This window comes from Callionymus lyra, chromosome 4 (genome assembly GCF_982586985.1).
Source record: "Callionymus lyra chromosome 4, fCalLyr1.hap1.1, whole genome shotgun sequence".
In the NCBI taxonomy this organism is placed as follows: Eukaryota; Metazoa; Chordata; class Actinopteri; order Syngnathiformes; family Callionymidae; genus Callionymus; species Callionymus lyra.
The window spans coordinates 24581204-24604824 of record NC_141821.1 but is presented as its reverse complement, the minus strand read 5'-3'; the positions used below and the strand labels follow the sequence as shown (position 1 = coordinate 24604824).

General features: G+C 43.1%; 3 protein-coding genes across 7 annotated transcripts; 1 reads left to right on the top strand and 2 right to left on the bottom strand.

Annotated features, from left to right (window-relative positions):
- Positions 1-1609: 1609 nt before the first annotated feature.
- lyrm4b (LYR motif containing 4) lies at positions 1610-5457 on the bottom strand. Its single transcript, XM_087788143.1, has 3 exons — positions 5355-5457; positions 2434-2554; positions 1610-1841 (listed from the first exon to the last, which is right to left on the bottom strand). Exons 1-3 carry the CDS (start codon positions 5438-5440, stop codon positions 1791-1793), a joined length of 258 nt encoding a protein of 85 aa, XP_087644269.1. The 5' UTR covers positions 5441-5457; the 3' UTR covers positions 1610-1790.
- Positions 5458-5690: 233 nt separating this feature from the next.
- Positions 5691-17830, top strand: fars2 (phenylalanyl-tRNA synthetase 2, mitochondrial). 5 transcript variants are annotated; one of them, XM_087789312.1, is made up of 10 exons: positions 5691-5959; positions 11063-11343; positions 12627-12713; positions 12774-12833; positions 12892-13060; positions 13125-13275; positions 13344-13475; positions 16356-16516; positions 16592-16749; positions 17189-17830. In XM_087789312.1, the coding sequence occupies exons 2-10, from the start codon at positions 11084-11086 to the stop codon at positions 17325-17327; spliced, it is 1317 nt and encodes a 438-aa protein (XP_087645438.1). In that variant the 5' UTR covers positions 5691-5959; positions 11063-11083; the 3' UTR covers positions 17328-17830. The 5 variants fall into 5 exon arrangements, with proteins under 5 accessions (XP_087645438.1, XP_087645437.1, XP_087645436.1 ...); XM_087789311.1 differs by having other exon boundaries at positions 13113-13275; XM_087789310.1 differs by having other exon boundaries at positions 5691-5922; positions 13113-13275; positions 16356-16749.
- On the bottom strand, positions 17759-21643 carry nrn1a (neuritin 1a). The gene is made up of 3 exons (XM_087789314.1): positions 21469-21643; positions 19499-19649; positions 17759-19042 (listed from the first exon to the last, which is right to left on the bottom strand). Exons 1-3 carry the CDS (start codon positions 21521-21523, stop codon positions 18823-18825), a joined length of 426 nt encoding a protein of 141 aa, XP_087645440.1. The 5' UTR covers positions 21524-21643; the 3' UTR covers positions 17759-18822.
- Between the last annotated feature and the right edge of the window lie 1978 nt (positions 21644-23621).

The following is a 23621-nucleotide window of genomic DNA, read 5'->3' as shown; positions in this document are numbered from 1 at the left end:
CCATGAGGTTATCACAAAATTTAGACCATGTTGCCATACCCAATTTCCCGAAGGAGATTTTCAGAGGGATTAATAAAGTCCATCTAATCTAATATAATCTAACATTTACATACAAATTCACTTACCAGAGAGTTACCATTCTGTCACAATAATAGCCCGACCGCCCCATGAAGTTCTGAAGGCAGCTTCATCAGGTCATCAGGACAATATGTGCTCTGCAGATTAGAACAACAGTCCCTAATCCTTTCCCAATCCATTTCTTTATGAAACCATTGTCTATTTTTTTTTTTTTTAAAAAAAGAAAAGATTGTATTGCAACTTGTCAAGTTTGAGATAGTAAAAGGTTTTCTTGTTGTTCTACCGTTTCAAACTTTTGTTTTCTCTAAGGAAGAGTGAGGTAACGATAACCACACCATGAATTATGAAATGTCAAAATTATAACTATAACTAATTCCCTCTACTGTATAACCAAACACTCAACATGCACTATTGTGCCTAAAGTGGGGTAAACCCACTTTTCAGCATACAACCGACTTAAATTAACAAGTCATATTCTAAAATCCAAAGGAACGCAGTAAAATGTTTCCAAATTTAGTAATGTGATAGATATTACCTTATCTTTAATGATTTACTTTACCTTACCTTATCTTTAATGATTACCTGTACTTTACACAGGTTTGCAATTGTTCTTTTTATTTAAAGTTTCCCTTTCCTTTTTTACTGCATTTCAATGAATACAACAGGTTACAATGAAACAAAAACTGCAGTAAAGTGTTGGAAAATGTAGTAATAACCTTAATCTTCAATGATATGGAGTCATTTTTTAAATAGGTTTGCAATTTTTAATTTTATTATATCAAAGTTGGCGTGCTTTATAAGTTTTTGTTTATGTTAAAAGCAAAAAACTGCAGTAAAACCCATTCATGCTATATTTATTACCATATGTTTTGGTGCAAATACTTATTTGAATATAAATCAACAATTTACTTATATTACTTAGCCATTTGTTTCACTTGTCCAAAAGAAAAATGAACACAAATAAAGAAATAACTCGAGATCAAAACGTTTTAAATCGCAAAAAAAGTCAATTATTTTACTTTGGTTCGAGTTGTGGTCTCCAGGACATTTCTTCCGACCCGCTTTATTGCTACCGTAATGTTCTATTATTACGCGCACAGTACATTTAACATGAAAGCGTCAGACAGTTTCACCAGGTTGTTGGATGACGTCACACGTCGCTCGGATAATCAACGAATAAAAAACCTCATACAAAATAAAACATGTTTCACAATGCGTGCAAAACCACCCATTGTTTGTTTACTCTTGAGCTTCTGTCGCACCAGGTACAACTTTAGTCTTTGTTGACATGATGACGTGCAGGACCGTTAACTCAGACTCTGAACCAGACTTGGCTAAAGTCCGCAGACCCAGTCGACATGACCCCGGGCGTGTTTGACGTGTAAACACGCACGTAGCTCTGCAGGCCGTCGACCGAGCGACTGCAGCTCGAGAGGGTCGTTCTGGTGACCAAAAAATTCACTGATGCTTTTTTTTCTACACATGTGGAATCATCTGAACTCACCCGACAGGCGAAGAAAGAGTGAGGACAAAGGTTTTACATATTTATTTGAAATGAGGTAACAGTTTTAAAGTCTCATTCATTTTCCACCGTTCATTCCCATCTCATCTGCAGGAGAGACGGGGGACAGTCTCTGAACAAGTCTCCAGTCATGGGGCGCAAAGAAAACACACCATTTCTCCATAGAGTCAAAGATTGACATCCTCTCCTCTCATGACTCCATCACCATCTTCTGAGCTTGGTACATGGATCCGATCGCCACCTGCACAAAACACACCAGCGTAAGAATAACACCTTGTCGATGGTTTCCTGACGCCAGTAGAGGGCGCCATTTACTATTAATAAATATATTTCTCTCTGACGTCATCGCTTCTGATGGCTTATTCCGATTTGTCATGTTGTGCTGTAGGAAGGGAGAGAGGCGGTGTCGGCCCGGACCAATTAGAAGCGAGGGGCGTGGCTGTAATGTAAATTGTTGCGGCTGCAGTTACACAAAGAGCATCTTCATCCTCCTCCATGTTCATATCACCTCACACCCTTGGCTGCCGACAGCAGGAAGAGTTCACCAGAAAAAAAAAATAGTGTTGATGACGACCCCCCCGCCCCCAGCAGAAAGTCTCGGGCTCACGTGGAAATACATATTCAAGAACATGCAAGTCTATTGTGAGTCACTGGGCACACACTTAGTGTTGATGAGCTGGAATGTGATTTTTCCAGGAGGACACAGATGCATTATGGGAGCAAAGTCAGACAGCGGGTGCGATCAGAGAGAAGTTTGTTCAGTAATGAGACGAGACAGATGTTGCCAGGAGAACATCTGTTGCCACCAATGTGTGCGTGTGTGTGTGTGTTACCTGTCTCTGGATCATAGTCAGGCTCTCTCTACCCTCCACCATCAGTTTCTCCACAGTCTTTGGATCCTCAACGTTTTTATTCGCCTTAAAAGAGTCGCGCACACGCCGCACTGCGTAGGTCCTGAAACACACACACATGTCCACTTTTTTTAGTTTAACTTTGTTGCATTACTAGTCAAACTGTGCTCTGTAGGCAGCATTTATCGGCTGACTGTCGCTCTACCAGCGAGTAGACTGTCGTTCTATGTGAAGTGAGACTCTGCAGCACTGACAGATTTGTGTAACTTTAAAGTTCTCCCTAGATAAAAGAGTCTCAGTGTAGATGTTAGGAATCAAAGTGGTTAGTGAGTCATGATGGTTGACATGATCCCCTCCGGCTCTGCTCCTCTGACCCAAGTCTGCACTGCTTTCCATGCTGGAGGGAAGGAGGGTTGTGAGGTCATACCCCGAGAACAGACCCTTAGTTCACTGGAGAGATGGATGTTGGTGCTGCTGTGTGTCTGCCAGACGCCGTCATGAAGTCTCACACAGTCTTTTACACACAGCTGAATCTTCTTATTTAAAAATAAAATAAAAAAACATTTAAGAAATGCAGTATTTTTTCATTTGTAGCCTGAAACCATAGAACAGCTGAATTGAACTTCGAAAAAATCCCTCCTAGAGGGCAGAGGGATCAAGTTACCATGGATGTCCCCCTCAGATCTGTATGTTACTCACAATGCAGTGCAGTGGTGCATGAAAAACACATCCATGCGATGGCAGTAACGGACCACTGTTGACTGCGGTCAACCACCAAATAATTTATTCAATAATTATTTTTATTGAAACTAATATTTAATTTAATTTTTTACAAAATAAAATCTGAGGAAATTGTGAAATTCATATACAGCACTGGAATAATCACTAGAATAAATCCACATTACTATAAATCATTAATTTAAATTTTTCATTCTGTCAACCTTTATAAGTATGTTATAAAATGAAATGCCACAATAGGAAATAAAACCGCAAATATGGTTAATTATATCTAAATAGGTCATTTGTCTTTTATTTTTTCGTTCTTCACATTTTATTTCCTCTAAGGTGTCTTTATAAAAAAACAACTTTTCAAAGTACAAGCTTTATAAAGACACACAGACGCATAATTGGCTGAAAGTTCAAGTAGCTCAGTGCTCTTCTTGTATTATCTAATGGCACTTTTAAAACAGAATGTTAAATTTAAAAGGCATAGAATGTTTAAATATTGAAGGTTAAAATTAAAAAATGTTGAATTACAAACATTTTGTAACTAAAATATTAAACTATGTGAATTTTTTTTTTTTTTTTTAGAAATATTAGATTTTTTTCTTTAATTCAGTTTTTCAAGAGCAAAAAACAAATTAAATTGTTAAATAAAATAAATTAAAGACTTTAATACATCAATTATTTTATTCAATTATTAACTAAAATAAATACAATGTTTCAATAACAAATGATTGAATTCGATTATTAAAAAAAGCAATTCAACGGTACAACATTTGATGTCCCACAGACTGGGATGTGCTGCTGAAGTCTCATGGTGAGGACATCGAGGGTCAGACACTTTGTCTAATGGATTATTTAAATTTCTGCTAAAATGTGTCGCACCTGCTAAGACTTTCCGCCTATACCCCAATAAAAAAAATAGGTAACAAAGAACGTCAAGGATGTCCTTAACAGGAAGAAGGTGACTTTCAGGAGCAGGGACAAGGACGGCATGAGGTCACCACAGCAGGAGGTGAAGCGATGCTTGATGGAGGCAAAGAACACCTACAGGAGGAGGTTGGAGGAGAAGCTGAACGGGGAATAAATAAGAGAGGTCTGGGATGGTGTTAAAACCATCACTTGACAGAAGACTAGGTCATCTCTGACTGCAGTGGACACGGTGGAGGCAAACGGTCTCAACAAAACAAATTTTTCAACAGGTTTGAGCTTTTCCTGGACTTTCCTAGTGCCTTTTAGACCATCCAGCCCACGCTGCTCCAGGGCAAACTGACAAAGATGCATCTGGATCTCGGACTATCTCACTGATCGACCGACCACAGTATGTCAGGCTGAAGGACATCACGTCTGACACCGTGGTGTGCATTACAGGGGCACCTCAGGGGACAGTACTGGCCCCTCTCCTCTTCACCATCTATACTTCAGACTTCTGCTACAACTCAGAGCTGAGTCTCGTCCAGAAGTATGTTGACGACACTGCCATTGTTGGATGCATCAGGGGCAACAGCGAAGAAGAGTACAGGAGTCTAATACGTGACTTTGTGGACTGGAGTGAGAGGAACCACTTGTAGCTGAACACCTCAAAGACCAAGGAGCTGGTATTGGACTTTGGGAGGTTCAGGACAAAGCCACGTCCAGTGTCCATCTCAGTGGACGAGGTGGAAATAGTTGACAACTATAAGTACCTCGATGTGTGGCTGGACAGTAAACTGGTCCTGCAACACAGACCATGTGTATAAGAAAGTTCAGGAGTGAAAAGATGATGATATTCCACGTTAATCTTTGTATCCTTTGTTATATTATCTTTGATCTATGTTATTTATCTTTAGACTTATATTGTTTCATCTTGCACTTTCTTTTTTATATAAACTTTGTTCTTGTTCTTGATGAATCTATCATCTGTGTTGCTGTGTGCTGGAAAAATTATTTCCCGAAGACCTCCAGAGAGAGATCAATAAAGTTGTATATATCTATCTAGATGACACTGCTCTACTTCTATAGTAACAGTAATATACACTCATCGTACAGGACTTTGTACCAGTTTGACTCGAAAGAACAAAACGTAAACTTCAAAACGGTTAATGTAAACAAAGCAGGGAGAAGGAAAACGGACGTTGTCAACCACCAGTACGGAGTCACGTATCGATCACCTACAGGAGTGAGCAAGCGATGAGTCTCACCTGTAATTGTAGGAGGGGAACCTGCGACTCTCCTTCAGCAGTGACCTGTACAGAGAGAGGATCTGAGAGCTGGAGCTCGCTGCCATCGTGATGCTAACAGGGCAGCACGATAGCCTTCTGTGGAGTACCCGGGCGGCTGTCTTTAAGAACGCCTGAGTAAAAACAAAACAAAAAATCAGCTACGTATTTTTCGTACGTGATGTTTGTAATTTTTGCTCTTGTTAAACTCAATTGTTTGCCATACATGACAAACTAGATATATTATTTGACATGGTTTGACCGATTATCTTACAGAAATATTCAGGCGTGCTTGAGACAACTTTCGTTCTGGCCAGAACCAGGTGGGTTCACGTTGAACTCTGTCCGTTTCCATAGAAATACTCCATTATATTGATAATAACAATTTCAGGCCGTCGTTTTAAAGTCTGAATGGGGACTTACAGCGCCTAAATCATGTCTTGTTATATATAGTATCATACTTGTATCAGCTAGAGTGAGGAATTTCAAGTTTGAATAACGACCGGAAGTGAACGACCTTCTCTGTCGCTACTTGTTGGACCACAACAAGGTGAGCTGCCATCACCGTCTGACGTCACAGTTGACAGGTGAGAGTCTTGTCTCTCCATTGTTCATTTTTGGCAGGTAGACTTCAGAGAGGTCAGTTCAGCCTGCAGCTAGCCCCAGTGCTAGCAAGTAAATAACATTGGTGACACCAACGCCAACACCAACAATATGTTATCATACCTTATATAAATACTTATATGATTATTTAAACATGCTCGACTGCTTATTAAGGTAAGGTAAGGTAAAACTTTATTTACCGTTTTCCTGCTACTAATACTTATACTAAAATAACAAACAACACCGAAGTGACTTTTTAATAAATTAAGAATTGGAAATACAATATCACAAGGAAGAAAGAAACTAAACTAACTAAAGCAGTTATCAAGGTATTTGCTGTCAAGTGAAATGCAGGTTGATTATTTTGACCTCTATAACCTCCTGTTTCCTGTCAAGTCTTGTTTTTTGTCTGCTAGTGTCTGGTTGAATGACAAGTAATTTTGAGTGTTTTTTGTCTTCTAATGAAAAAGAACTTTCACTTTGTAGCCACTGTAGATGAAGAAATAAGAATATTTGAAAAGTTTGAGTCACATTTTTGTTATTATGAAAGTATGAAACGGAAAATGATCATGTATCATAAGAAAAAAAGGCAACGTTTTGTAATTCTGATCAGTCGATCATGATGGCATCATAATGCTAATATCAGTGCAGAACTATATAGGCCTACTGATAGATTTTTTTTTACAAGACAGTTGCACTTTAAAGACTCACCTGCATGTGTGTGATGTCATTATAGCTTCAAAGGTCTTGGCATCGCTCTTGAATGAGCGTTTTGTTGTGAGAAGCTATAAGACCGGGACTTTAATTTCACACATACTAGTGATGATAGCGGAGCTGCCATGTCAGACAGCAATGCAGATTCTGAGAAAGAAGCCGATGAGGCTGGGTCCTCCATTAGCTCACCAGCGACGAACAAGGATTCGCAGGACTCCAAGGAGTCACAGGAGTCCAAGGATTCGCCGGACTCCAAGGAATCGCCGGACTCCAAGGATTCGCCGGACTCCAAGGATTCGCCGGACTCCAAGGATTCGTCGGACTCCAAGGATACGCCGGACTCCAAGGATTCTCAGGACTCCAAGGAGTCCAAGGAGCCAAGTGTGTCGTCCCTTGAAGAGCAGGAGGACGTACAGCAGTCTCTTCGCTTTTTTGTCACGCTACTCACTGTCCGTCTGTTAAACAAATGTAAGACACCTGTCAAGCGAGACACAGTTTCTAACTGTGACCATATCCGCCGACTGACTGACATCATCCTGACCGGACTGGGACTGTGCGAGGACTACTGCCCGCGGGCGCAGAACGTTAGAATCTTGTGCAAGCTGTCACTCAGGAAGCTGGAGAAAGAGTTCTCAGGCAGAAGGATGCTGGAGAATGTGCTGTTGCTGCAGGATGCTGCAGTGGACGCTGTCGTGGCCCGTGTGCTGAGGAAGCAGGTGGAAAAGTGTTCTCAACATTTGTACAGACGAGCAAACAACTGCTGCATCTGAATCCAGTCCTCGTTCGGGCAAAACCTGAAACCTCTGTTGACTGAAGGAGCACAGACTCGTCCTTGAGCTGTCCGAGCTGCTGCTCTGTTCTGCTGGACTGGACATCATGTTTAAGGTGTTTGAGAGACACTGGAAGTCCAGGTGCTTGAGAGACACTCGTAGTCCAGGCCTGAGGTGGGATGTGGACCAACGTAGACCTGCCAGACCCAACAGTGAAGTGGGTTTGGCTGAAGTCTGGGGGTCATTATGTTACTTGTGTAAGTCCCACCAACAACCAAAGAACTTGTAATTACTGTGAGCTACCCTTTTTGAGCGGTTGTGGCCTGATGGAGGTGGAACCAGCAAAACTGTTTTTTTTGAGGAAAAAGTGGGAATAAGAATATGTAATCTTTATGGCAACAGACATTTCAAACTGAAGAAAAACTGCTGCCATATTTTAATAAAAGTTTAATGTTTTGGAGTTCATCATGTTGACCCTTCCATTGTATGTATGTATAAGTCGACACAAGGGCAACATGTCTTCTCAGACCAAAAAAGGTGATTGTGTGAAGAGAAACACTGGTCATGGTTGATGACCCATTTTATTTTTGATATGTTCGCTGGAGATATTATTTACTTTAAATCAACTTGTGTTTTGATTTAAGTGTCTCCTATATGGATCTATTGTATGAATCAGTATGTGTCTGTTTGTTGAAAACTTTCTTTTAATTGAAATATTTATATTAGAAAATGTGCTTAAGCCCTGCCTACTGAAAACACTCTGTTTTTACCCCAACCACACCACTTTGCCATGATTGGTCAGGTATTGAGGTTTGTCACTGCGTATCATCAATCGAGGAAATCTCAAGCTCCAAGGGACTTGTTATATAAACAATGTTCTGCTGTCTGGAGGAGGACCGAAGCCCATTAATATGTCATAATATGTCAAACACACATTTGTTGTATTAGAACACATACCATTGAAGTCATAGAAATGTGATATATCACGTTAAAACATACATTAACACAGAAGCATGAGAGATTGTCTGGATAGCAGGTTCTGGTGGCGAGTGTTCAAATGAGCGTCCTTCAATTAGTGAAGTGTGAAAATCAAGTAGAAATCGATTGTTGTATGTCTTAGTTGCATCAAATCCATGTTAAAATCATATGCCTGCTGCTTACTAAACTAAATAGTTTTTAGAATTTCTCTCTTAGAATTTGTAAAGAAATTCTTTAATGTATTATTTTATTTATACTTTTTACAACTCCTCAACAACAACTAAAGTCACTTGTAAAGAACATGACCATTACTAAAATGATTCGCTATTGAAAATCCAATTATTGTTTTTTGTCCATTTCATTTCTTTTCTTTTTTTTTTAATTATTTAATTTCCAGGTGTCAGAAACAAATTCTGCTCCATTCATTTTGAATAGATTGAAAATAAAATCACTTAAAATCCCTGAAACTCTTAACTCCAAATCTTCCACAAAAATGGGCACCACATTTTAGTCACCTATTGATGGTATGTCTTAAAGCTTACGAGGCTATTATGTTTAAATTTGCCTTTTAACCAATTTTCAGAGGTACCACAAAGACACTGAGACGTCCTCAGTTTCATGTTTGAGGGAAAGTTGATTAATGGGGGGCCGACGAAACTAAATCTGGTGTTTGGGATTCACCTTCCTGCTGGTAAAATGCACACACTAGCCCATCTGTCTGTTCCCTCCAAGCATATGGACACAGACGCACGCACACACACACACACGCACACACACACACACACACGCACACAGCATAGCTCAGCAGAACTGCCGCCTCTTTTATTTGCAGAAATAAATTTTGTTCACTGGTAGAGGGAGGCATCGTGCCAGTGCTGTCAGCGATGCCCTTCACTCATGCAGGCATTGTTCAGAACATAATAGAGAGAAGTGTGTAACGGCACTGCCAAGTGTTATGTAGAAATTAAGTCAAAGTTAACAATGTTTACTCTACACGTGCAGTCAAGGCTTGTAACCCTTGTGTTTGCAGTCCAGAGAGTGACCCCAGAACTCAACATTTACTCTATGTACCTCGACTGATGAATGGATCCAACAATTGTTTATTAAATACAAAAGCACTGAACTTGTAGTGAGTCAGTTGTTACCCCAATAATGGGCTCCACTTCTCCTCCAGCCAGCTGTAATCAAGCCCCGCTTTGTTTATACAACAATTCCTTTGGACTTCCATGTTTTATGACGTTTACCATAACACTCTGCTGTGATTGGTCAAGCACAAGAAAAACTTGTAAATAACTATATTAAAAGTAAGTTTCGTACAACCAGACACATACTGATGAGTACAATAGAGGTCCACTTTAAGACACACTTAAATCAGTTTCCCTTTAACATAAGGCTAAATAATTAATCTCCCCATCTCTATTTGTTAAAAATGTTAACCAAAAAAATGAGAACCAAGCGAAAAGCGACCTGTGCTTGTTGCGCAGGTGATCTTTTTTGATAACTTAAATTTCAAGGATTAGGATTGTTGATGAGAGCATAGTTGTTGTGACAACCTGTGATATTTTGGTCATGAATTTATTACTTTATTTAATTTATGAGTAATGAGTAATATTGAACATGTACCGGACATAAATGGAAAAAGAAGATAAAGCAGAGAAAGAAAAAATGATGATGAAATGAAAGGATTAAGGAACTTTAACGGAAAGTTATTCCTAATACGATGAATGACTTTGATCTCCGATCAATATGAACCTCAATCTGTAATCTGTTAAGAAGAATTATGTGATGATGGCCTGAGTGAAGATCTTTGGTCTTCCATATTCAGACTGGTCAATCACCTTTACTGAGTTGGGGGTTACTAAAACTTAGGGATCATCTACCAAAGCCTCTCTGAAGTAAAACTAAGTACAGCTGCTGGATGACTGCATTTTAGTGCACAGATAGATACATGGATGAAACTTTAAACTTGAAGTTTACTAAGTTTTTTGAGCGTGTTAAAGATTTTTTCTGGTGATTTACCCACAGCCTTACAAGTGACAGCTGTAACATGATCAAACATCTTTACATTTTTATCCAACGGCAACATTCTTTAACTAATGGAGTTTATTAAAACAACTCTAAACAAAGATGGAAAGCAACTAGATTATGAATATAACGACCATATAATTTTACTACGCATGTATTAAACCACAGTCTTGCATGGATTTCACCTTAGAATTCTGCACCTTGATACGTTTTTGATGAAGAAATATAAGTTAAATCAAACTGATTTCCCCTTGCTCCACATGTCTGCACTAGAGACAGCAAGTCAAGAATAATTTCTCTTAAAATGTGTTTCCCCAAAATTGGTGCTGACCAGTCCTTGGGAATCACAATTGAGGGGTGTTATCACCATCAAACTGGTGCCTGGTGCCGGACTGCATAACTTTACCCTTTAACTCTGCATTACTAGTGCTTCTAGTGTTGAAAGACTTTATTCTTCAGGTGGTGTTTCTGTTGTTTATCATTGTGTCCAGTTATCTAGTCGGATATTATGTGTTGGTTGTGTAGCCAGATCTTGCTCGTCCAATCTCTTGTTATATTTTTAATGTTGCGTCATGAAGTCATGTCTTTATGTTGTTGTAGCTTGACGGTCCCATCATCGTCATGATTGTCCGCCAGCTGCCCTGCCCACCTCCTCGCTTCTGGCACCGTCTCCTTTCCAGACGCCTCATGTCAGATGGCGTATCGTCCCAGCCAGCGGTGGTGAGCCAGAAGACCGTGGAGGTGACGGGCCGGCCTTACATCTGCGATGACCTCACCAACGTGACGCCAAGAATTCTCTCCAGAGTCGGCCGCAATCTCCATAATCAATCCCACCATCCTCTTTGGCTGATAAAAGAGCGGATCAAAGCTCACTTCTACAGGTGAGACCTGAAAGTTTGCGTGTGATCTCCTGACCTATTTTCTGCTGAGTAATGAAACGAGATGTCACACTGACTCATAAGTATTCTGCTGACTAATATTGTTGTAACACTGACTCATTTTTGGATTCTGTCACAAGGCACTCGTCTGTGTTACTTCAACTAAACCAATAAAATAATAAATAAATAAACCAATCAAAGTCTAGTTCTATGAATGTGCATTTAAAACGAGACAAATTTAAATTTTATTTTTCAGTGCAGAACTGTGGGGAAAAAAAACGACTCTGTCAGCATGGAGTGTAAAACATCCTTGAAAATATGAGCATGCCCACAATTTCTAGCTGCAGCTGTGACCTTTTTGGCACCAACTGTCTCCTGCAGTTGATAAGTCACACTTGCTTGTAACCGAGGCAGCGGGGAAGGCAGAAAAAAATGTCAACCCCTGATGGACTCCTCCTGCTTAGGAGAGAAAGTCCTAGCAGGTCTCAATTGTCTTCTAGTGAGTGTGTTGTGAAATCTCTGACATGTGTGGGTAAGTGGAGCGCCTCCTGCTGCCTCTTCTCTATCTATATATCCTCCCTCTACCCTCTCACTCTCTGTCCAGGGTAGAATCTTGAATGTTAAATTCAGAGCCATGCACTCCAGCGGGTGATTTTCTGAATCTTCACCGTGTCTGTTTGTAGTGAGTTTGTATCTGTGTTGTCCTGGCTGTAGAATCGCCATCACTGTCAGTCCTGCTCATCAGTAGCTCCCCTCTCACAACACAGCTGTGTTTTAAAAGGATGCACGAGTTTCTTAAAGCCTTCACGATCCTGACAATGCATATTTTCAGTGTTTCATTGTGTCTCCTAACCCATGTTGATGTCAGAAAGTCAATCATGGCAGTTGTAGCTGCTTCTGAGTTGTCTGTAACACAGTGGAAGTTCAGATGTCTGGTAAAAAAAGGCTGCAGTACAATCGTTATGTTTTCTGTTGTATGATCTGTACTGCTTTATTCTCTAATACTATACAGAGTTTGAGGATTTGCCTACATTGTAGCTGACCTTGTGTCCGCTACAGTGAAGATGGCGATGTCCCTTACAGTTGCAGTTCTGCCTGACTTTGGATTCTGCTAACTGATCAGTTTACTACTCTAACATTGGCATTCTTCTAAATCATTTTTATACTCTTATGTTGGCTTTCTGCCGAGTCATTAGTATAGCGTTTGTTAGCATGTTGCAGTGGGGCAATATGTGTTGTATAACAAATGGTTTTATATATATATATATATATTATTACATCCACAGCGCCTACGTCGGCCGTGGAGGAAACCCGTTGTTCTCTGTCCACGACAACATCAGTCCAGTGGTCACTGTGGAGCAGAACTTTGACAGGTGAGTTAATCTCTCATGATTTGTGTGTCGACCTCGGTCTCCCTATGATTTCTCCGACAGTCTGCTGATCCCGCCCAACCATCCGAGCAGGGAACGAGGAGAAAATTACTACCTGAACAGGTGAGTGTGATCTGCAGTGTGAGCTGGGGTCAGGCACTGACCCTGCATTCACATTTAGAAGCTACATGCTGCGCGCTCATACGTCAGCCCACCAGAAGGAGCTGGTCAGCTCGGGCCTTGATGCCTTCCTGCTGGCTGGAGACGTTTATCGCCGCGACGAGATCGACGCCAGCCACTATCCTGTTTTCCACCAGGTGGAGGGCGTCCGCCTCTTCTCTGACTACGAGGTAACCCTCACTCCGACTCACAGCCGTTGCCGACGAGTGAGTCTCTTCTCAGCTCTTCTCAAAGGTGGTGGACGGCGAGCACCTGAAACTGTTTGAGTCCGGAGGACGTAGAACCCAAGAGAAACAGGAAGTCCACTCTCTGGAGGCTGTGAAGTTGGTGGAGGTCAGTCTGAAGCGGACACTGAGCAGACTGGTTCAACATCTCTTTGGAGCAGGTTAGATTCTGACAACTTCCTGTCGCTCCCCCTTTCCTTCTCACCCTCCGTCCCCCCTTCTCCGGCAGACGTGGAGGTGCGATGGGTGGAGTGCTACTTCCCTTTCACACATCCCTCCTTTGAGCTGGAGGTGTATTTCCAGGGTGAATGGATGGAGGTTCTGGGATGTGGAGTGATGGAGCAAAAGCTTCTGGACTCGGGTGAGATGGTGGGAGGACTTTGTGACGTCATTAATGCGACCCAATGATTGATGATCCTTGTAAGTCCAGTGTGAAGTTTGTACAGCGCATAAGATCGCGTGTCATTGTGCTGACACAAAGGCTCGGCTGTGGACAACGTTATTAACACACACTTTACTCACCCTTCACCGCAGGAGTTATGTCTGTCTCACCCATACACACACACAGAAGACATTTCTCTATCATCTGCTTTACTCTCTCAGCTCCTCACCATCTCCTCCTCCCCTATATAGCCACTGCGGCAGTGTGCCTTGTTGCCTTGGAAACCCCTCGTTCCCCAAACACACACACACACACACACACACACACACACACACACACTATTTTTTCTGGAGCAGAGAGAGATAATGAAGAAGAGGTAGAAAAGAAACAAACTTGGATTATTTTTTTTGACGAGGAACTGATGAGTAGATTATTGAGGGGTGGGAGACGGGAGGAGGAGAGAGTGAGGGTGTAGAGGGAAGTCCGTCTTCAGTGAGGATCGTGAGACTCGAGGAGGCTCACACCGAAGAAAAAATGTGATTAAAACTCAACGTCGTGTCTAGAAGAGCAGCTCGGATGAATGAATAACACACACACACACTTGTGTGTCTACCGAACGACATATGGGACGCGGCAGTAATGACCTCCCTCATCGCCAAACCTGATTTTCACACACGCGTCCCACGGGAGTCGAGGGGCACGTGCTGCCTTTGGGTGTGTGTGTGTGTGTGTGTGTGTGTGCGCGTGCGTGCACGTGTTCAGATCTGATTAAAATCCTGTTTGGGACATTAAAAAAGACTTCAAAGCTACCGCGTGGACCCCCAAGAGAGTCAGGGTGTCGGGGGTGGGGGGTGGGATCAGGTGGCAGCTTCCTTTCTTAATCCGGTCCTCTGAATAAATCATGTGGCCCCTCGTCCCTCCTCGCCCGTCTCTCACTGGAGGGGGGGACAGGGAGGGATTAACGTTCCTCCTCCTAATTGCGTGTTGAGCTTGTACTGTCACGCCCCTCCCTGACCTCTGACCTCCCTGGTTGATAATTGACAGCCCCCCTCCCCGCCCCCTAAGAGAGGAGGTATTAAGGTGCCTCCACAGAAGACTCATGACCAGAGTGGTCCAGGGTCTGCTGCTGGGGTCCCATCACAATGACATCCATGCGTATCCCACCTTCATCGTCTACACAAGTTGAGTGTGTCAAGGGAGTGAGTCAGCATCTCCCCCCCCCCACACCACACTTCTCCCAGTGGAGCCAATAACTGGTGGCCAGCTGGTCTCCTCACACCCCATGCTGTTACACAATAGAATTAAGAAGACGAACGCGACGCACTCACACACACACACACAGACTCACACACACACAGTGTGGAGCTGGTGTAGTGAAGTGTAGAGAGCAAACATTTGTTTGTGCAGTGATCCATCTCAGCTGGACGTCCTTCTCCTTCGTACACAGACACGGGTGAGTCGTGAGGGGGTGAGGGAGGGGGCTGAACAGAGACATCAATCTCTCCGGAATGAGCATCGGAAGTGTCAGTGAAATTTAGAGACCTGATGGAGGCATCACAACGAGCAGGGGAAACAACAACCCGACAACATTTGAGCCACATGGCAACAATGATGCGTCACTCCTTTCTATGGCGACACTAGTGTGTCACACACTTTAGACGCATGACAATCCCAATGTTTCAGCTGTTTGCTGACTCAGCTGTGTGCACTCGTGGGTATGAACAGGCCATTTAGGGAAATATTCCTTCTTTCCGTCTCTCCCTCTCCCTCTCCCTCCCTCTGCCTCTCCCTCTCTCTTTTTCTCTCGGCTAAAAACCAGACAAGCACCTATTTGTTAGGTTGACTGGAGCAACAGGGAGCATTTAAATGAAGCATCAATACTTTCAAGGACGACTTAAACATTGGTTTTAGAGTCACAAAGCAGCCATTGTTTGCCTGCTTGTTTATCTTCTTTGTTATGTTGAGGTTATTCCCATTCATTGCACTGTTAAGGTGCCATGTTTTCAGAACATTACAGGGGGTTCTGCCTCACTCTCTGTTAGACACGTGCATGAGCAGTGATAGTGGAGAACGTCCAGGTATTGTGGAAATCACTTTTTCATCCCATTATCAAATGAAGAACTGATGAAGTAAATAAAAAAAAAGAGCTATATTCAATTCAAGACTGCCTCCTACGATCAGAACTGGTCATCCTGGTCGCCCACAGTATGGTGTCCCACATGTACAAACAATGCTATATTTATTTTCAATATAGTTCTACTTGAAACAAACTCTCATTCAAATGTTCTCATGTGGAGGCAATAGTTTTGTTCATTAGAGTACGACGAGACACACGTGTGTTTATTGTCATGTGGAACATATTGAAAAAACTGTAGTACGTTTGTTTTGTAAAGAAGTAACTTAACTACTAAAGACCTGATCTGGGTTTCACTGCATTTACCGTCAAACAACTTCTCCTCCCACTGAGAAGCCTCAGCTGAGAGATTCTGACAAAGACAGATGGTACACACACACTAACACACACACACACACACACACACACACACACACACACACACACACACACACACACACACACACACACACACACACACACACACACACACACTAACTGGTGGTCTCTTGTCTCCTGTCCAGACGCGACAGTTCATCTTCCATCTGGAGGAAAACGAGGAGAACCTCCTCCTTCTCATGAAGACACGCAAACAAACATCCTCAAGCTAATCGTTGAGCCCTCGTCCTCTCTCTGTCTCACACACTCGTCTACAGTTGCACTCGTCCACACACACCCACACTCATACTCGGCCGACAGGAAGTGCGTGTCACCGGCATTTGTCTGATCGTGTGTGTGTCCTGCAGCCGGGGCAGCAGGGAAAGTGGGCTGGGCCTTTGGACTCGGCCTGGAGCGACTCGCTATGATCCTCTACAATATCCCGGACATCCGGCTTTTCTGGAGTGAGGACGACAGGTTCTTGAGCCAGTTTAGAGTCGACGACATCCAGCAACCCGTCTGCTTCCAGGTAAACTGCAGGAGCCAACCAAACTGTACTTCTAATCCCCCTGTTCCTGCTCTCTCTCTCTCTCTCTCTCTACAGCCCCTCAGCAAGTTCCCTCCTCTCCACAACGATGTGTCCTTCTGGCTCCCCGAGGGCCCAGGACTCTTCCTGCAGAATGACTTCTATGAGCTGGTGCGGTCCGTGGGAGGAGACCTGGTGGAAAAGGTTCAGCTGGTGGACCAGTTTACACACCCCAAGTAAGAGCGTGTACTGCACAAAACTTACACCGAGGCTGCAATGTGAACGATGACAAATCATTTTTTTAAACGCGTGTGTGTGTGTGTGTGGGGGGGGGGCAGTGTCAGCACTGCATAAAAATGCAACATCGTGTGTGTGTGTGTATGTGTGTGTGCTACAGCAACCTTTCTCCACATGCACACACACACACAAACGGATGTGTATGTGTGTACAGAAGGGGGCAGGAAGGGAGTCATTATCAGAGACTCCATCAGCCTCACCACTTCAGTGTGTGCTGCTTCCTGTTTGTCTCTCTATCCCTTATTCTAGGAAAACAGTGTCTCAGGTAAAGGTTGACAGGAAAGGAGATGATTGACGGCTTACTGAAATTGTTTTTTTTTTCCATGCTATTAAATGGTGTTTGTTTGCTTCCCTTCCTGTTAATGGTGTCATCAACAGGACGCAACGACAAAGCCTCTGCTATCGCATAACCTACCGGCACATGGAGAGGACACTGACGCAGAACGAAGTCAACCGTGTCCACCAGATGATCGGGTCACAGGCGCAGGAGGAGCTGGGTGTGACGGTCCGAGCCTGACATGCCACTGGACCCTGTACTGCAGGGAAAGAAGTCAGGATTCTTGACGCCAAGATTAGGTTTTGTTCTGGAAACGTTCAAACTCTCTGGTGGTGTGAATATTCTTAGATGCACTGGTTTGTTCTTGTGCCAACAAAGTTTCTGGGCTCAACCCTGTTGGTTAACTGGACTGAGACGATCCACTTGACCTGACCAAGTCCAGAACTCTCTGAACCACTTTGTGTCCCAGGAGGAAGTAACCCCTGCAGTGGCCAAGCGACCCAGATCCTCTGGTCCTGATTCTGACTTGAGCTGGTCCTCCAGAGACCTGGATGTGCCCCAGATACGCGAGTTACACAGTGGAGCTGGATCAGAACCGGGTCACTCTTCAGCACCGACCCATCTTTTAACCTGCTGAGGTGCTTGTGTGTGAATGAACGGAGTCATTTGAGTTTTATTTAAATCACTTTTGTCTTCTTTATTTTTAAAACTATCCATGAGCGACAATAAAGTTTTCTACAATACTTTTTAAATCTTTAATCATCGACGTCCTCAGAAGAGCGTTCGTTATGAATTGTATCTGAAACATGTCTTGGATGGTTTTCCTAAGTATGAAAGAGGAGATCAAGGGGGAGGGACTAAACAGTCGAGTCACTCTTCAGCCACGGCGGTTATTCTTTTGAGCTACACTGGTGCCGTTTCTCCGTATTGCTGTTGGCATCCGGTAACACGACCACTTTGACGAAAACGTTCTGCCGTCTTTTCGTTTCACCGGACGGTAACCTCTGATGACATCTAATGTTGACAGGCGTTCACGTCTGTATTGCTAAGTGGATTCAGTCGCAAGTTGGAAGCAAGCGACTTGGCAAACATGCTCCGTAACAAGTGATCAAATGTAGAAAAGCTTTCATGAACTCTGAAGTCTTAATATTAATTAGCCAAAGCTAGTATTTTGCTAAACATGTTTAGCGTGTGTTTAGCAATGGACTGTAAAAGACTATTGTTCGTTGAATTTTTGACTTCGAGTTCTTCTCTGCATTCACTCTGTCCTTGGATCCTGACGACTGGGATTATTGCTGTGCTTCTAGCATTTGGGACAATGTGCTCCTTTCAGAAACTACTTCTGACGTGACAACATGCTATTTTCGACGCTAAAATGAACTTCAACAGCTACGAAACAAAAGGACGATTTGTCCCAAACATGGCAAAATCATCCAGAACTTTTCCAGTCACAGACGACCCTGGTTAGCTGGGACATAGCCGTAGAGATAATAACAAATGGAGCGACAATGTTTGTGTGACCACAACTGGCAAGAACTCTGTAGCTTTGAAGTTGGAAAATGTTATACAAAGTCGAACAATCATGTCAAATTTCTCTTGGAGGCCGAGACCAGTTGGTGGGTCTGGGTGGTTTGCAAAGTGTCTGATGCCAGCCTCTTTTGGTGAAGGGTTGGAGTCGGCTTGGATTGCTTTAACTGGCGCTTGTAAAAACCATTTGGATGTTTTTGAGCTGATGTTAAAATGCCAGCCAAGTCAGTAGGCTAACCAGAAGCACGGACACGGCGTCGGCCTGGCGGGACCTTCCGGACGCCTTCCCGGCGGCGCACAGTTCAAACAAACTTCCACGAAATTCCAGGTTGCGAGATTCTTTCTTGAGCTTCTCCCACAGGTCCGTCGCCCCCTCTTGGCAGTCCGCGAGAGCCGTGCTGGCGCACGAGTGGAAGTCGTCCCAGTACCTGTGAGGGGGGGCACACAAGTGGTTGACCTTGAGAAGACATGCTGCAAAGATGTATACTGGTGGAATGTTTGACAATTATCTTACATTTAATTCAGGTTCTCGTGATTAGGTTAAGCTTATTTCATGATAGCTTTGCTTTTGTTGGATTGTCTTCTATTAGCCTAGCTTTTGTGAGTGCCCCACCATTAGCATGTCTCTTGAGATCCCTTATTTTAGCCTCACTTTTCTTTTTCAGTCTCTTCTGTTAGATTTCTTTAATAATCTTCTCCTGTGGTCGCATCATTATCGTGCACTTCTTCTGTCTCTCACTCCAGGCCCATCCCATCTAGTAACAAGTGTCCCTAATGGCCTCGCAGTTATTGACCACACGCTTCTACTTCTTCCCTGGTGGTGCCCACTTCCTGTGCAGCACCTCGCAGCGCTCGCTAGAGGGCGCACCGGCTGGTCTACCTACGTGCAGATCTGGTGCAGGTTCTGGTGATCGTCGAGGTCTTGAGGGTAGGAGGCCATGTTCTCGCCCAACTGCAGCAGACAGTCGGAGAAGCCTTTGAACACCGAGTCACACTGACCCGCGCTGACCAGGACGCTCTGCAGGAGGAGGGCCGCTGTGGAGAGAGGACCAGGTCACGGAGGAGGCACAGGTACACGCGCGCGCGCACACGCCCCATCTGCCCCACGCACACACACGACTACTGCTCCGAGTCCTCGTCTCCCGTCACCGTTCTGCTCAACGGATCCCCTGAACGAGGCCCTGGATAAACCGGGGGTCGACGCCAAAGCAACCCCTCACACGCACGAGCGCGGCGGGATGACATCATCATCCATCCTGCCTGTCAGTCAAGCTGTTGATGCGCGTGCGCCACGTTAAGAACATTGATTTACCTCCCAATCTAAGGGACTAACAAGCTTGTCGGTTCTGGTTCTGTTCGGATCGACATTGTGACCAGAGCAGAATTTAATTATAAACCACATTTAGATTTAGATTTTTTCCTTAATCGATTAAAATCGTGTTCTACGTTTGGATGAACGAACGAAATAAATAATTCAAGAGAGCGGATATATCAACGGCTTTTAAAAATTCAAAAATCAATTAGAGTTATTCTTTTCCATTGATATTTTCAATCTTATCTATTCATAATAATATTATATATATATAATGTATGTCTGGAAATGATAATAAAATTATTTTTTTTGCATCTACACATTTTACGAAAATAAATCAATATTAATGTTTTTCAAATCTTTCAAATAATGTCAAAGAACGAACGAAACGTGTTTTTTTTTTTTTTTTCTAAAGCGTGTGAATATGACACACACACTGGCACATGACGTCACCACTACGGATTTTCTGCAGTTTGTTAATGAATGAACGAGTGAATGTCCCTCAGCCTGAATACAGAAGAAAAATATTCGTGCTGAAAAAAAATGAAAATTATGAGGAATAATTATGATTCTCCTTTTCTTCCTAATACATTTTTTTTAGAACACGACCTTGGCGGTTCCGTTCGCTTTTTTTCATCGAACCTGCAAACGGTAAAATCTGACTTTCATCGACGACACGACGCCTGTATATTTTTTCCTGCCGCCCTTCTCCGCTCGATTGTTCGAGCCTCTCCATCAATGATTCAGGAGAATTATTAATTCATGAATTCGTGAAGAAAAAAAACAAAAAAAAAACACAGGACACCCTTTCGTTCACGCTTCGTCGTGTGCACGCGCGCTGACACACGCGGTCCCCTGCAGCGTGTCGGACACACCCACGCCCCCCCCCCCATAAATACGACAAACATTAATAATCATAATATTAAAAAGATAAAAACGGATGTAAACTGTTTCGTTTTCATCTTGATAAACGTATTTTAAGTATGTGCGCGCGGCTAAATTTGCCCATTTTCTGTCTAAATAATGGTTTTTTTTCGAACAGTTCGTGACCAACTATAAATAAAACCGCAATCGTGTTTTTCAAGGTTTTATGCGAGCAGCAGAACAATGGCGCGCTCACACACACACACACCTAGGCCTTATGCAACAGCAGCGAGCGCGTGTGTCTAATCGTGACATCTAGGTATTCCACCTGTGAACGTCACGTGACGATAAAAATCACGCACATTATTAGTCCTGATCGATCGACGCAAAGTTGCGGCGATTTTTACGTGGGATTTTGTTTGCGGGGAAAATCTCCAGCGGGTGTCCCGGGCCGCAGCTGGACCACAACTGGTCCCTCCTCGGCGCGGGGATGCTGCAACATTTTGAGGGGGGAGATCCCCATATTAACGCACACGCACGCCTGCGTGCACGCGCTCGCAAGCCTTCAGGAGCAGCACATTTAACGCGGGTTCCGCGGAGGCCTCAGGAAGTCAGGAGAAGAAACAGCGGGGGATCGGACAAAAACGCGCGTGACAGAGGAGATCTGGACCATCTTACCGATGTGAAGGCTGCAGCAGAGGCTCCAGCACCGGGAGAGGCCGGCGGGCCCCATCTTCTCTGTAAACCCCGGGTACTCCCTATAGTCCTCCCGCTGTTAGGAGGAGCCGCGCATCCCAGAGTCCCGCGAAATTTCCGCGCCAGGAGCAGCTACATCCACACACCTCCTCCGTCACTGTCACGCTCCTGCTCGGGTGTAGGACTCCAGCAGGAGCAGGAGGAGCAGGAGGAGGAGGAGGAGGAGGGGCTTCCTCTCTCTCCAGATACATATTTATTACTCTTGATTTATCGTCCAACGAAACTCGGAGCTGTCAAGCATCAGGAGACGCAAGACGCCATTAGATGCGTGTAGAGCAAACACACACACATGAACAGCATGTTTGCGTGTTAACATGTGTAATGGTCGTGTAACCAGGTGCGATCAAGTTTTGAAGATTGATTTTCAAAGATGAGATCCAGAGTGTTTATGCTGGTGGAGGCTCGTTAAACTATAACTATGGTCTTTATTGTTTATTGTAATTCCATTGGTGTTATTAGACTTTAGACGAGATGTGATCCAGAGACTGTGACTATTGCAAAAAAAAAAGCGCAGACAAACGCACACGCACACAAAGAGCGCTAGTTGGTGTGCGGTCTTACGAATATGTCGTCATGTGACTTAAAAATAAGTTGCTTCATACTAAACTCTCAACATCCTTTTCATCATCTCAACGTCGTGAGCAGCGTCCTCATATTCCAGCTCTGCTTCGACCAAAGGCTGCCACTTTAGCGCCGCCTTGTGGTCCAAGCGGGTCTTGATTGTAGAGAAGAAAGTTGTGTGATTGACAAGGAAAGAAACGAACGTTTCATCGACTCGCCCTCGACCCACAGGAGAGGATTGAGCCAAGGTTCTGTCGTCTCGTCTTACTTGGTGTCATGCATTTGAACTCACCAGGACAGATCTCAGAAAATCACATTTATGGAACTCCATGTGATATAATTAAAAAGTGAGAACCTCCACTGGAGACGTCACACCGGGTGAGTTGCTCGTGTCACCATGATCCACTCGGAGGATACTGCCTGATCCAAACACAACTCTGCATTGTGTCGCATTCAGTGACGACACCGGAAGATCTTTATAAAGTTCAGTTTATTCCCGCACAAGGAAATAAAACAGTTCAGGAAAGTAGTTCCTCCTCAGTGCACCTCTATACAGCACTCTGGCATGTCGTCTATACATACATACATATAACACAAAGTAATACAAGTAATATATGAATCAAACACAACAATCAAATGAACAACTTCACAGGAAAATAAAAACTTCATGAAAGTAGTAGCGCACCTCTATTACACAATAGCTAGCAACATTTAATGCTGTTTTAATGTGTATAAAAACGCCACGTCTGCGTCCACATGCTTCTTATAAAGGGTGTTTCTATAGAGGGCGCTATTACAACTTCCTTCATTGTGTTTGTGTGGAAGTTGAATAATAGGCATCATTGTATCTATTACTTTAAAATAGTGACAGTTACTTCTTCCAAAAGCAACTCTAGGGAAAGTAACTTTTGAAAGAGAGGGAGAAAATGCACATTTGCAAAGTATACGGGGAAGTGTAAGTTTGGATGCTGCGATTAATCAATTCAAAAGGTAGGAGCAATAAATTAAAATAACAAATGCAAAACAAAAAAAAGAAGGGGTTGCACATTAAAAACTGAACAACACTGTATTAAAAGTGTTAAAAATTAACTTAAAAACTCAAATAAATAAGAGCAGACAACAGTGAACTAATCAAACCCACAATGTAAACCTCACAAAAAGGAATGTATTATCACATGACACAAAGCTGTCTGTCATGAAGATAAATAGCAATTTATAGAACGTGTGTTTCTGTGTGTTACTTATTGTGATGAAGTGTTCACGTATTGTATTTTGATCATCCATGAAAATGCAATATCCAGTATGAAAGTGTGTGGGGATTTTGTGTTGTCATTTCCTTAAAAAAAAGCACCTTTGTGACACATAAGGAAGAAATGGATGAATTATTTGAAAAAAGAAACCTAAATCAAGCCTAACTTTAAAACATGGAAAAAGTGTTAAGTGTTTCACATTTGGTTTTGAATTATCATGCGTTCCTAAATGCACCATAGCAATATCTGTCATTGAATGCATCA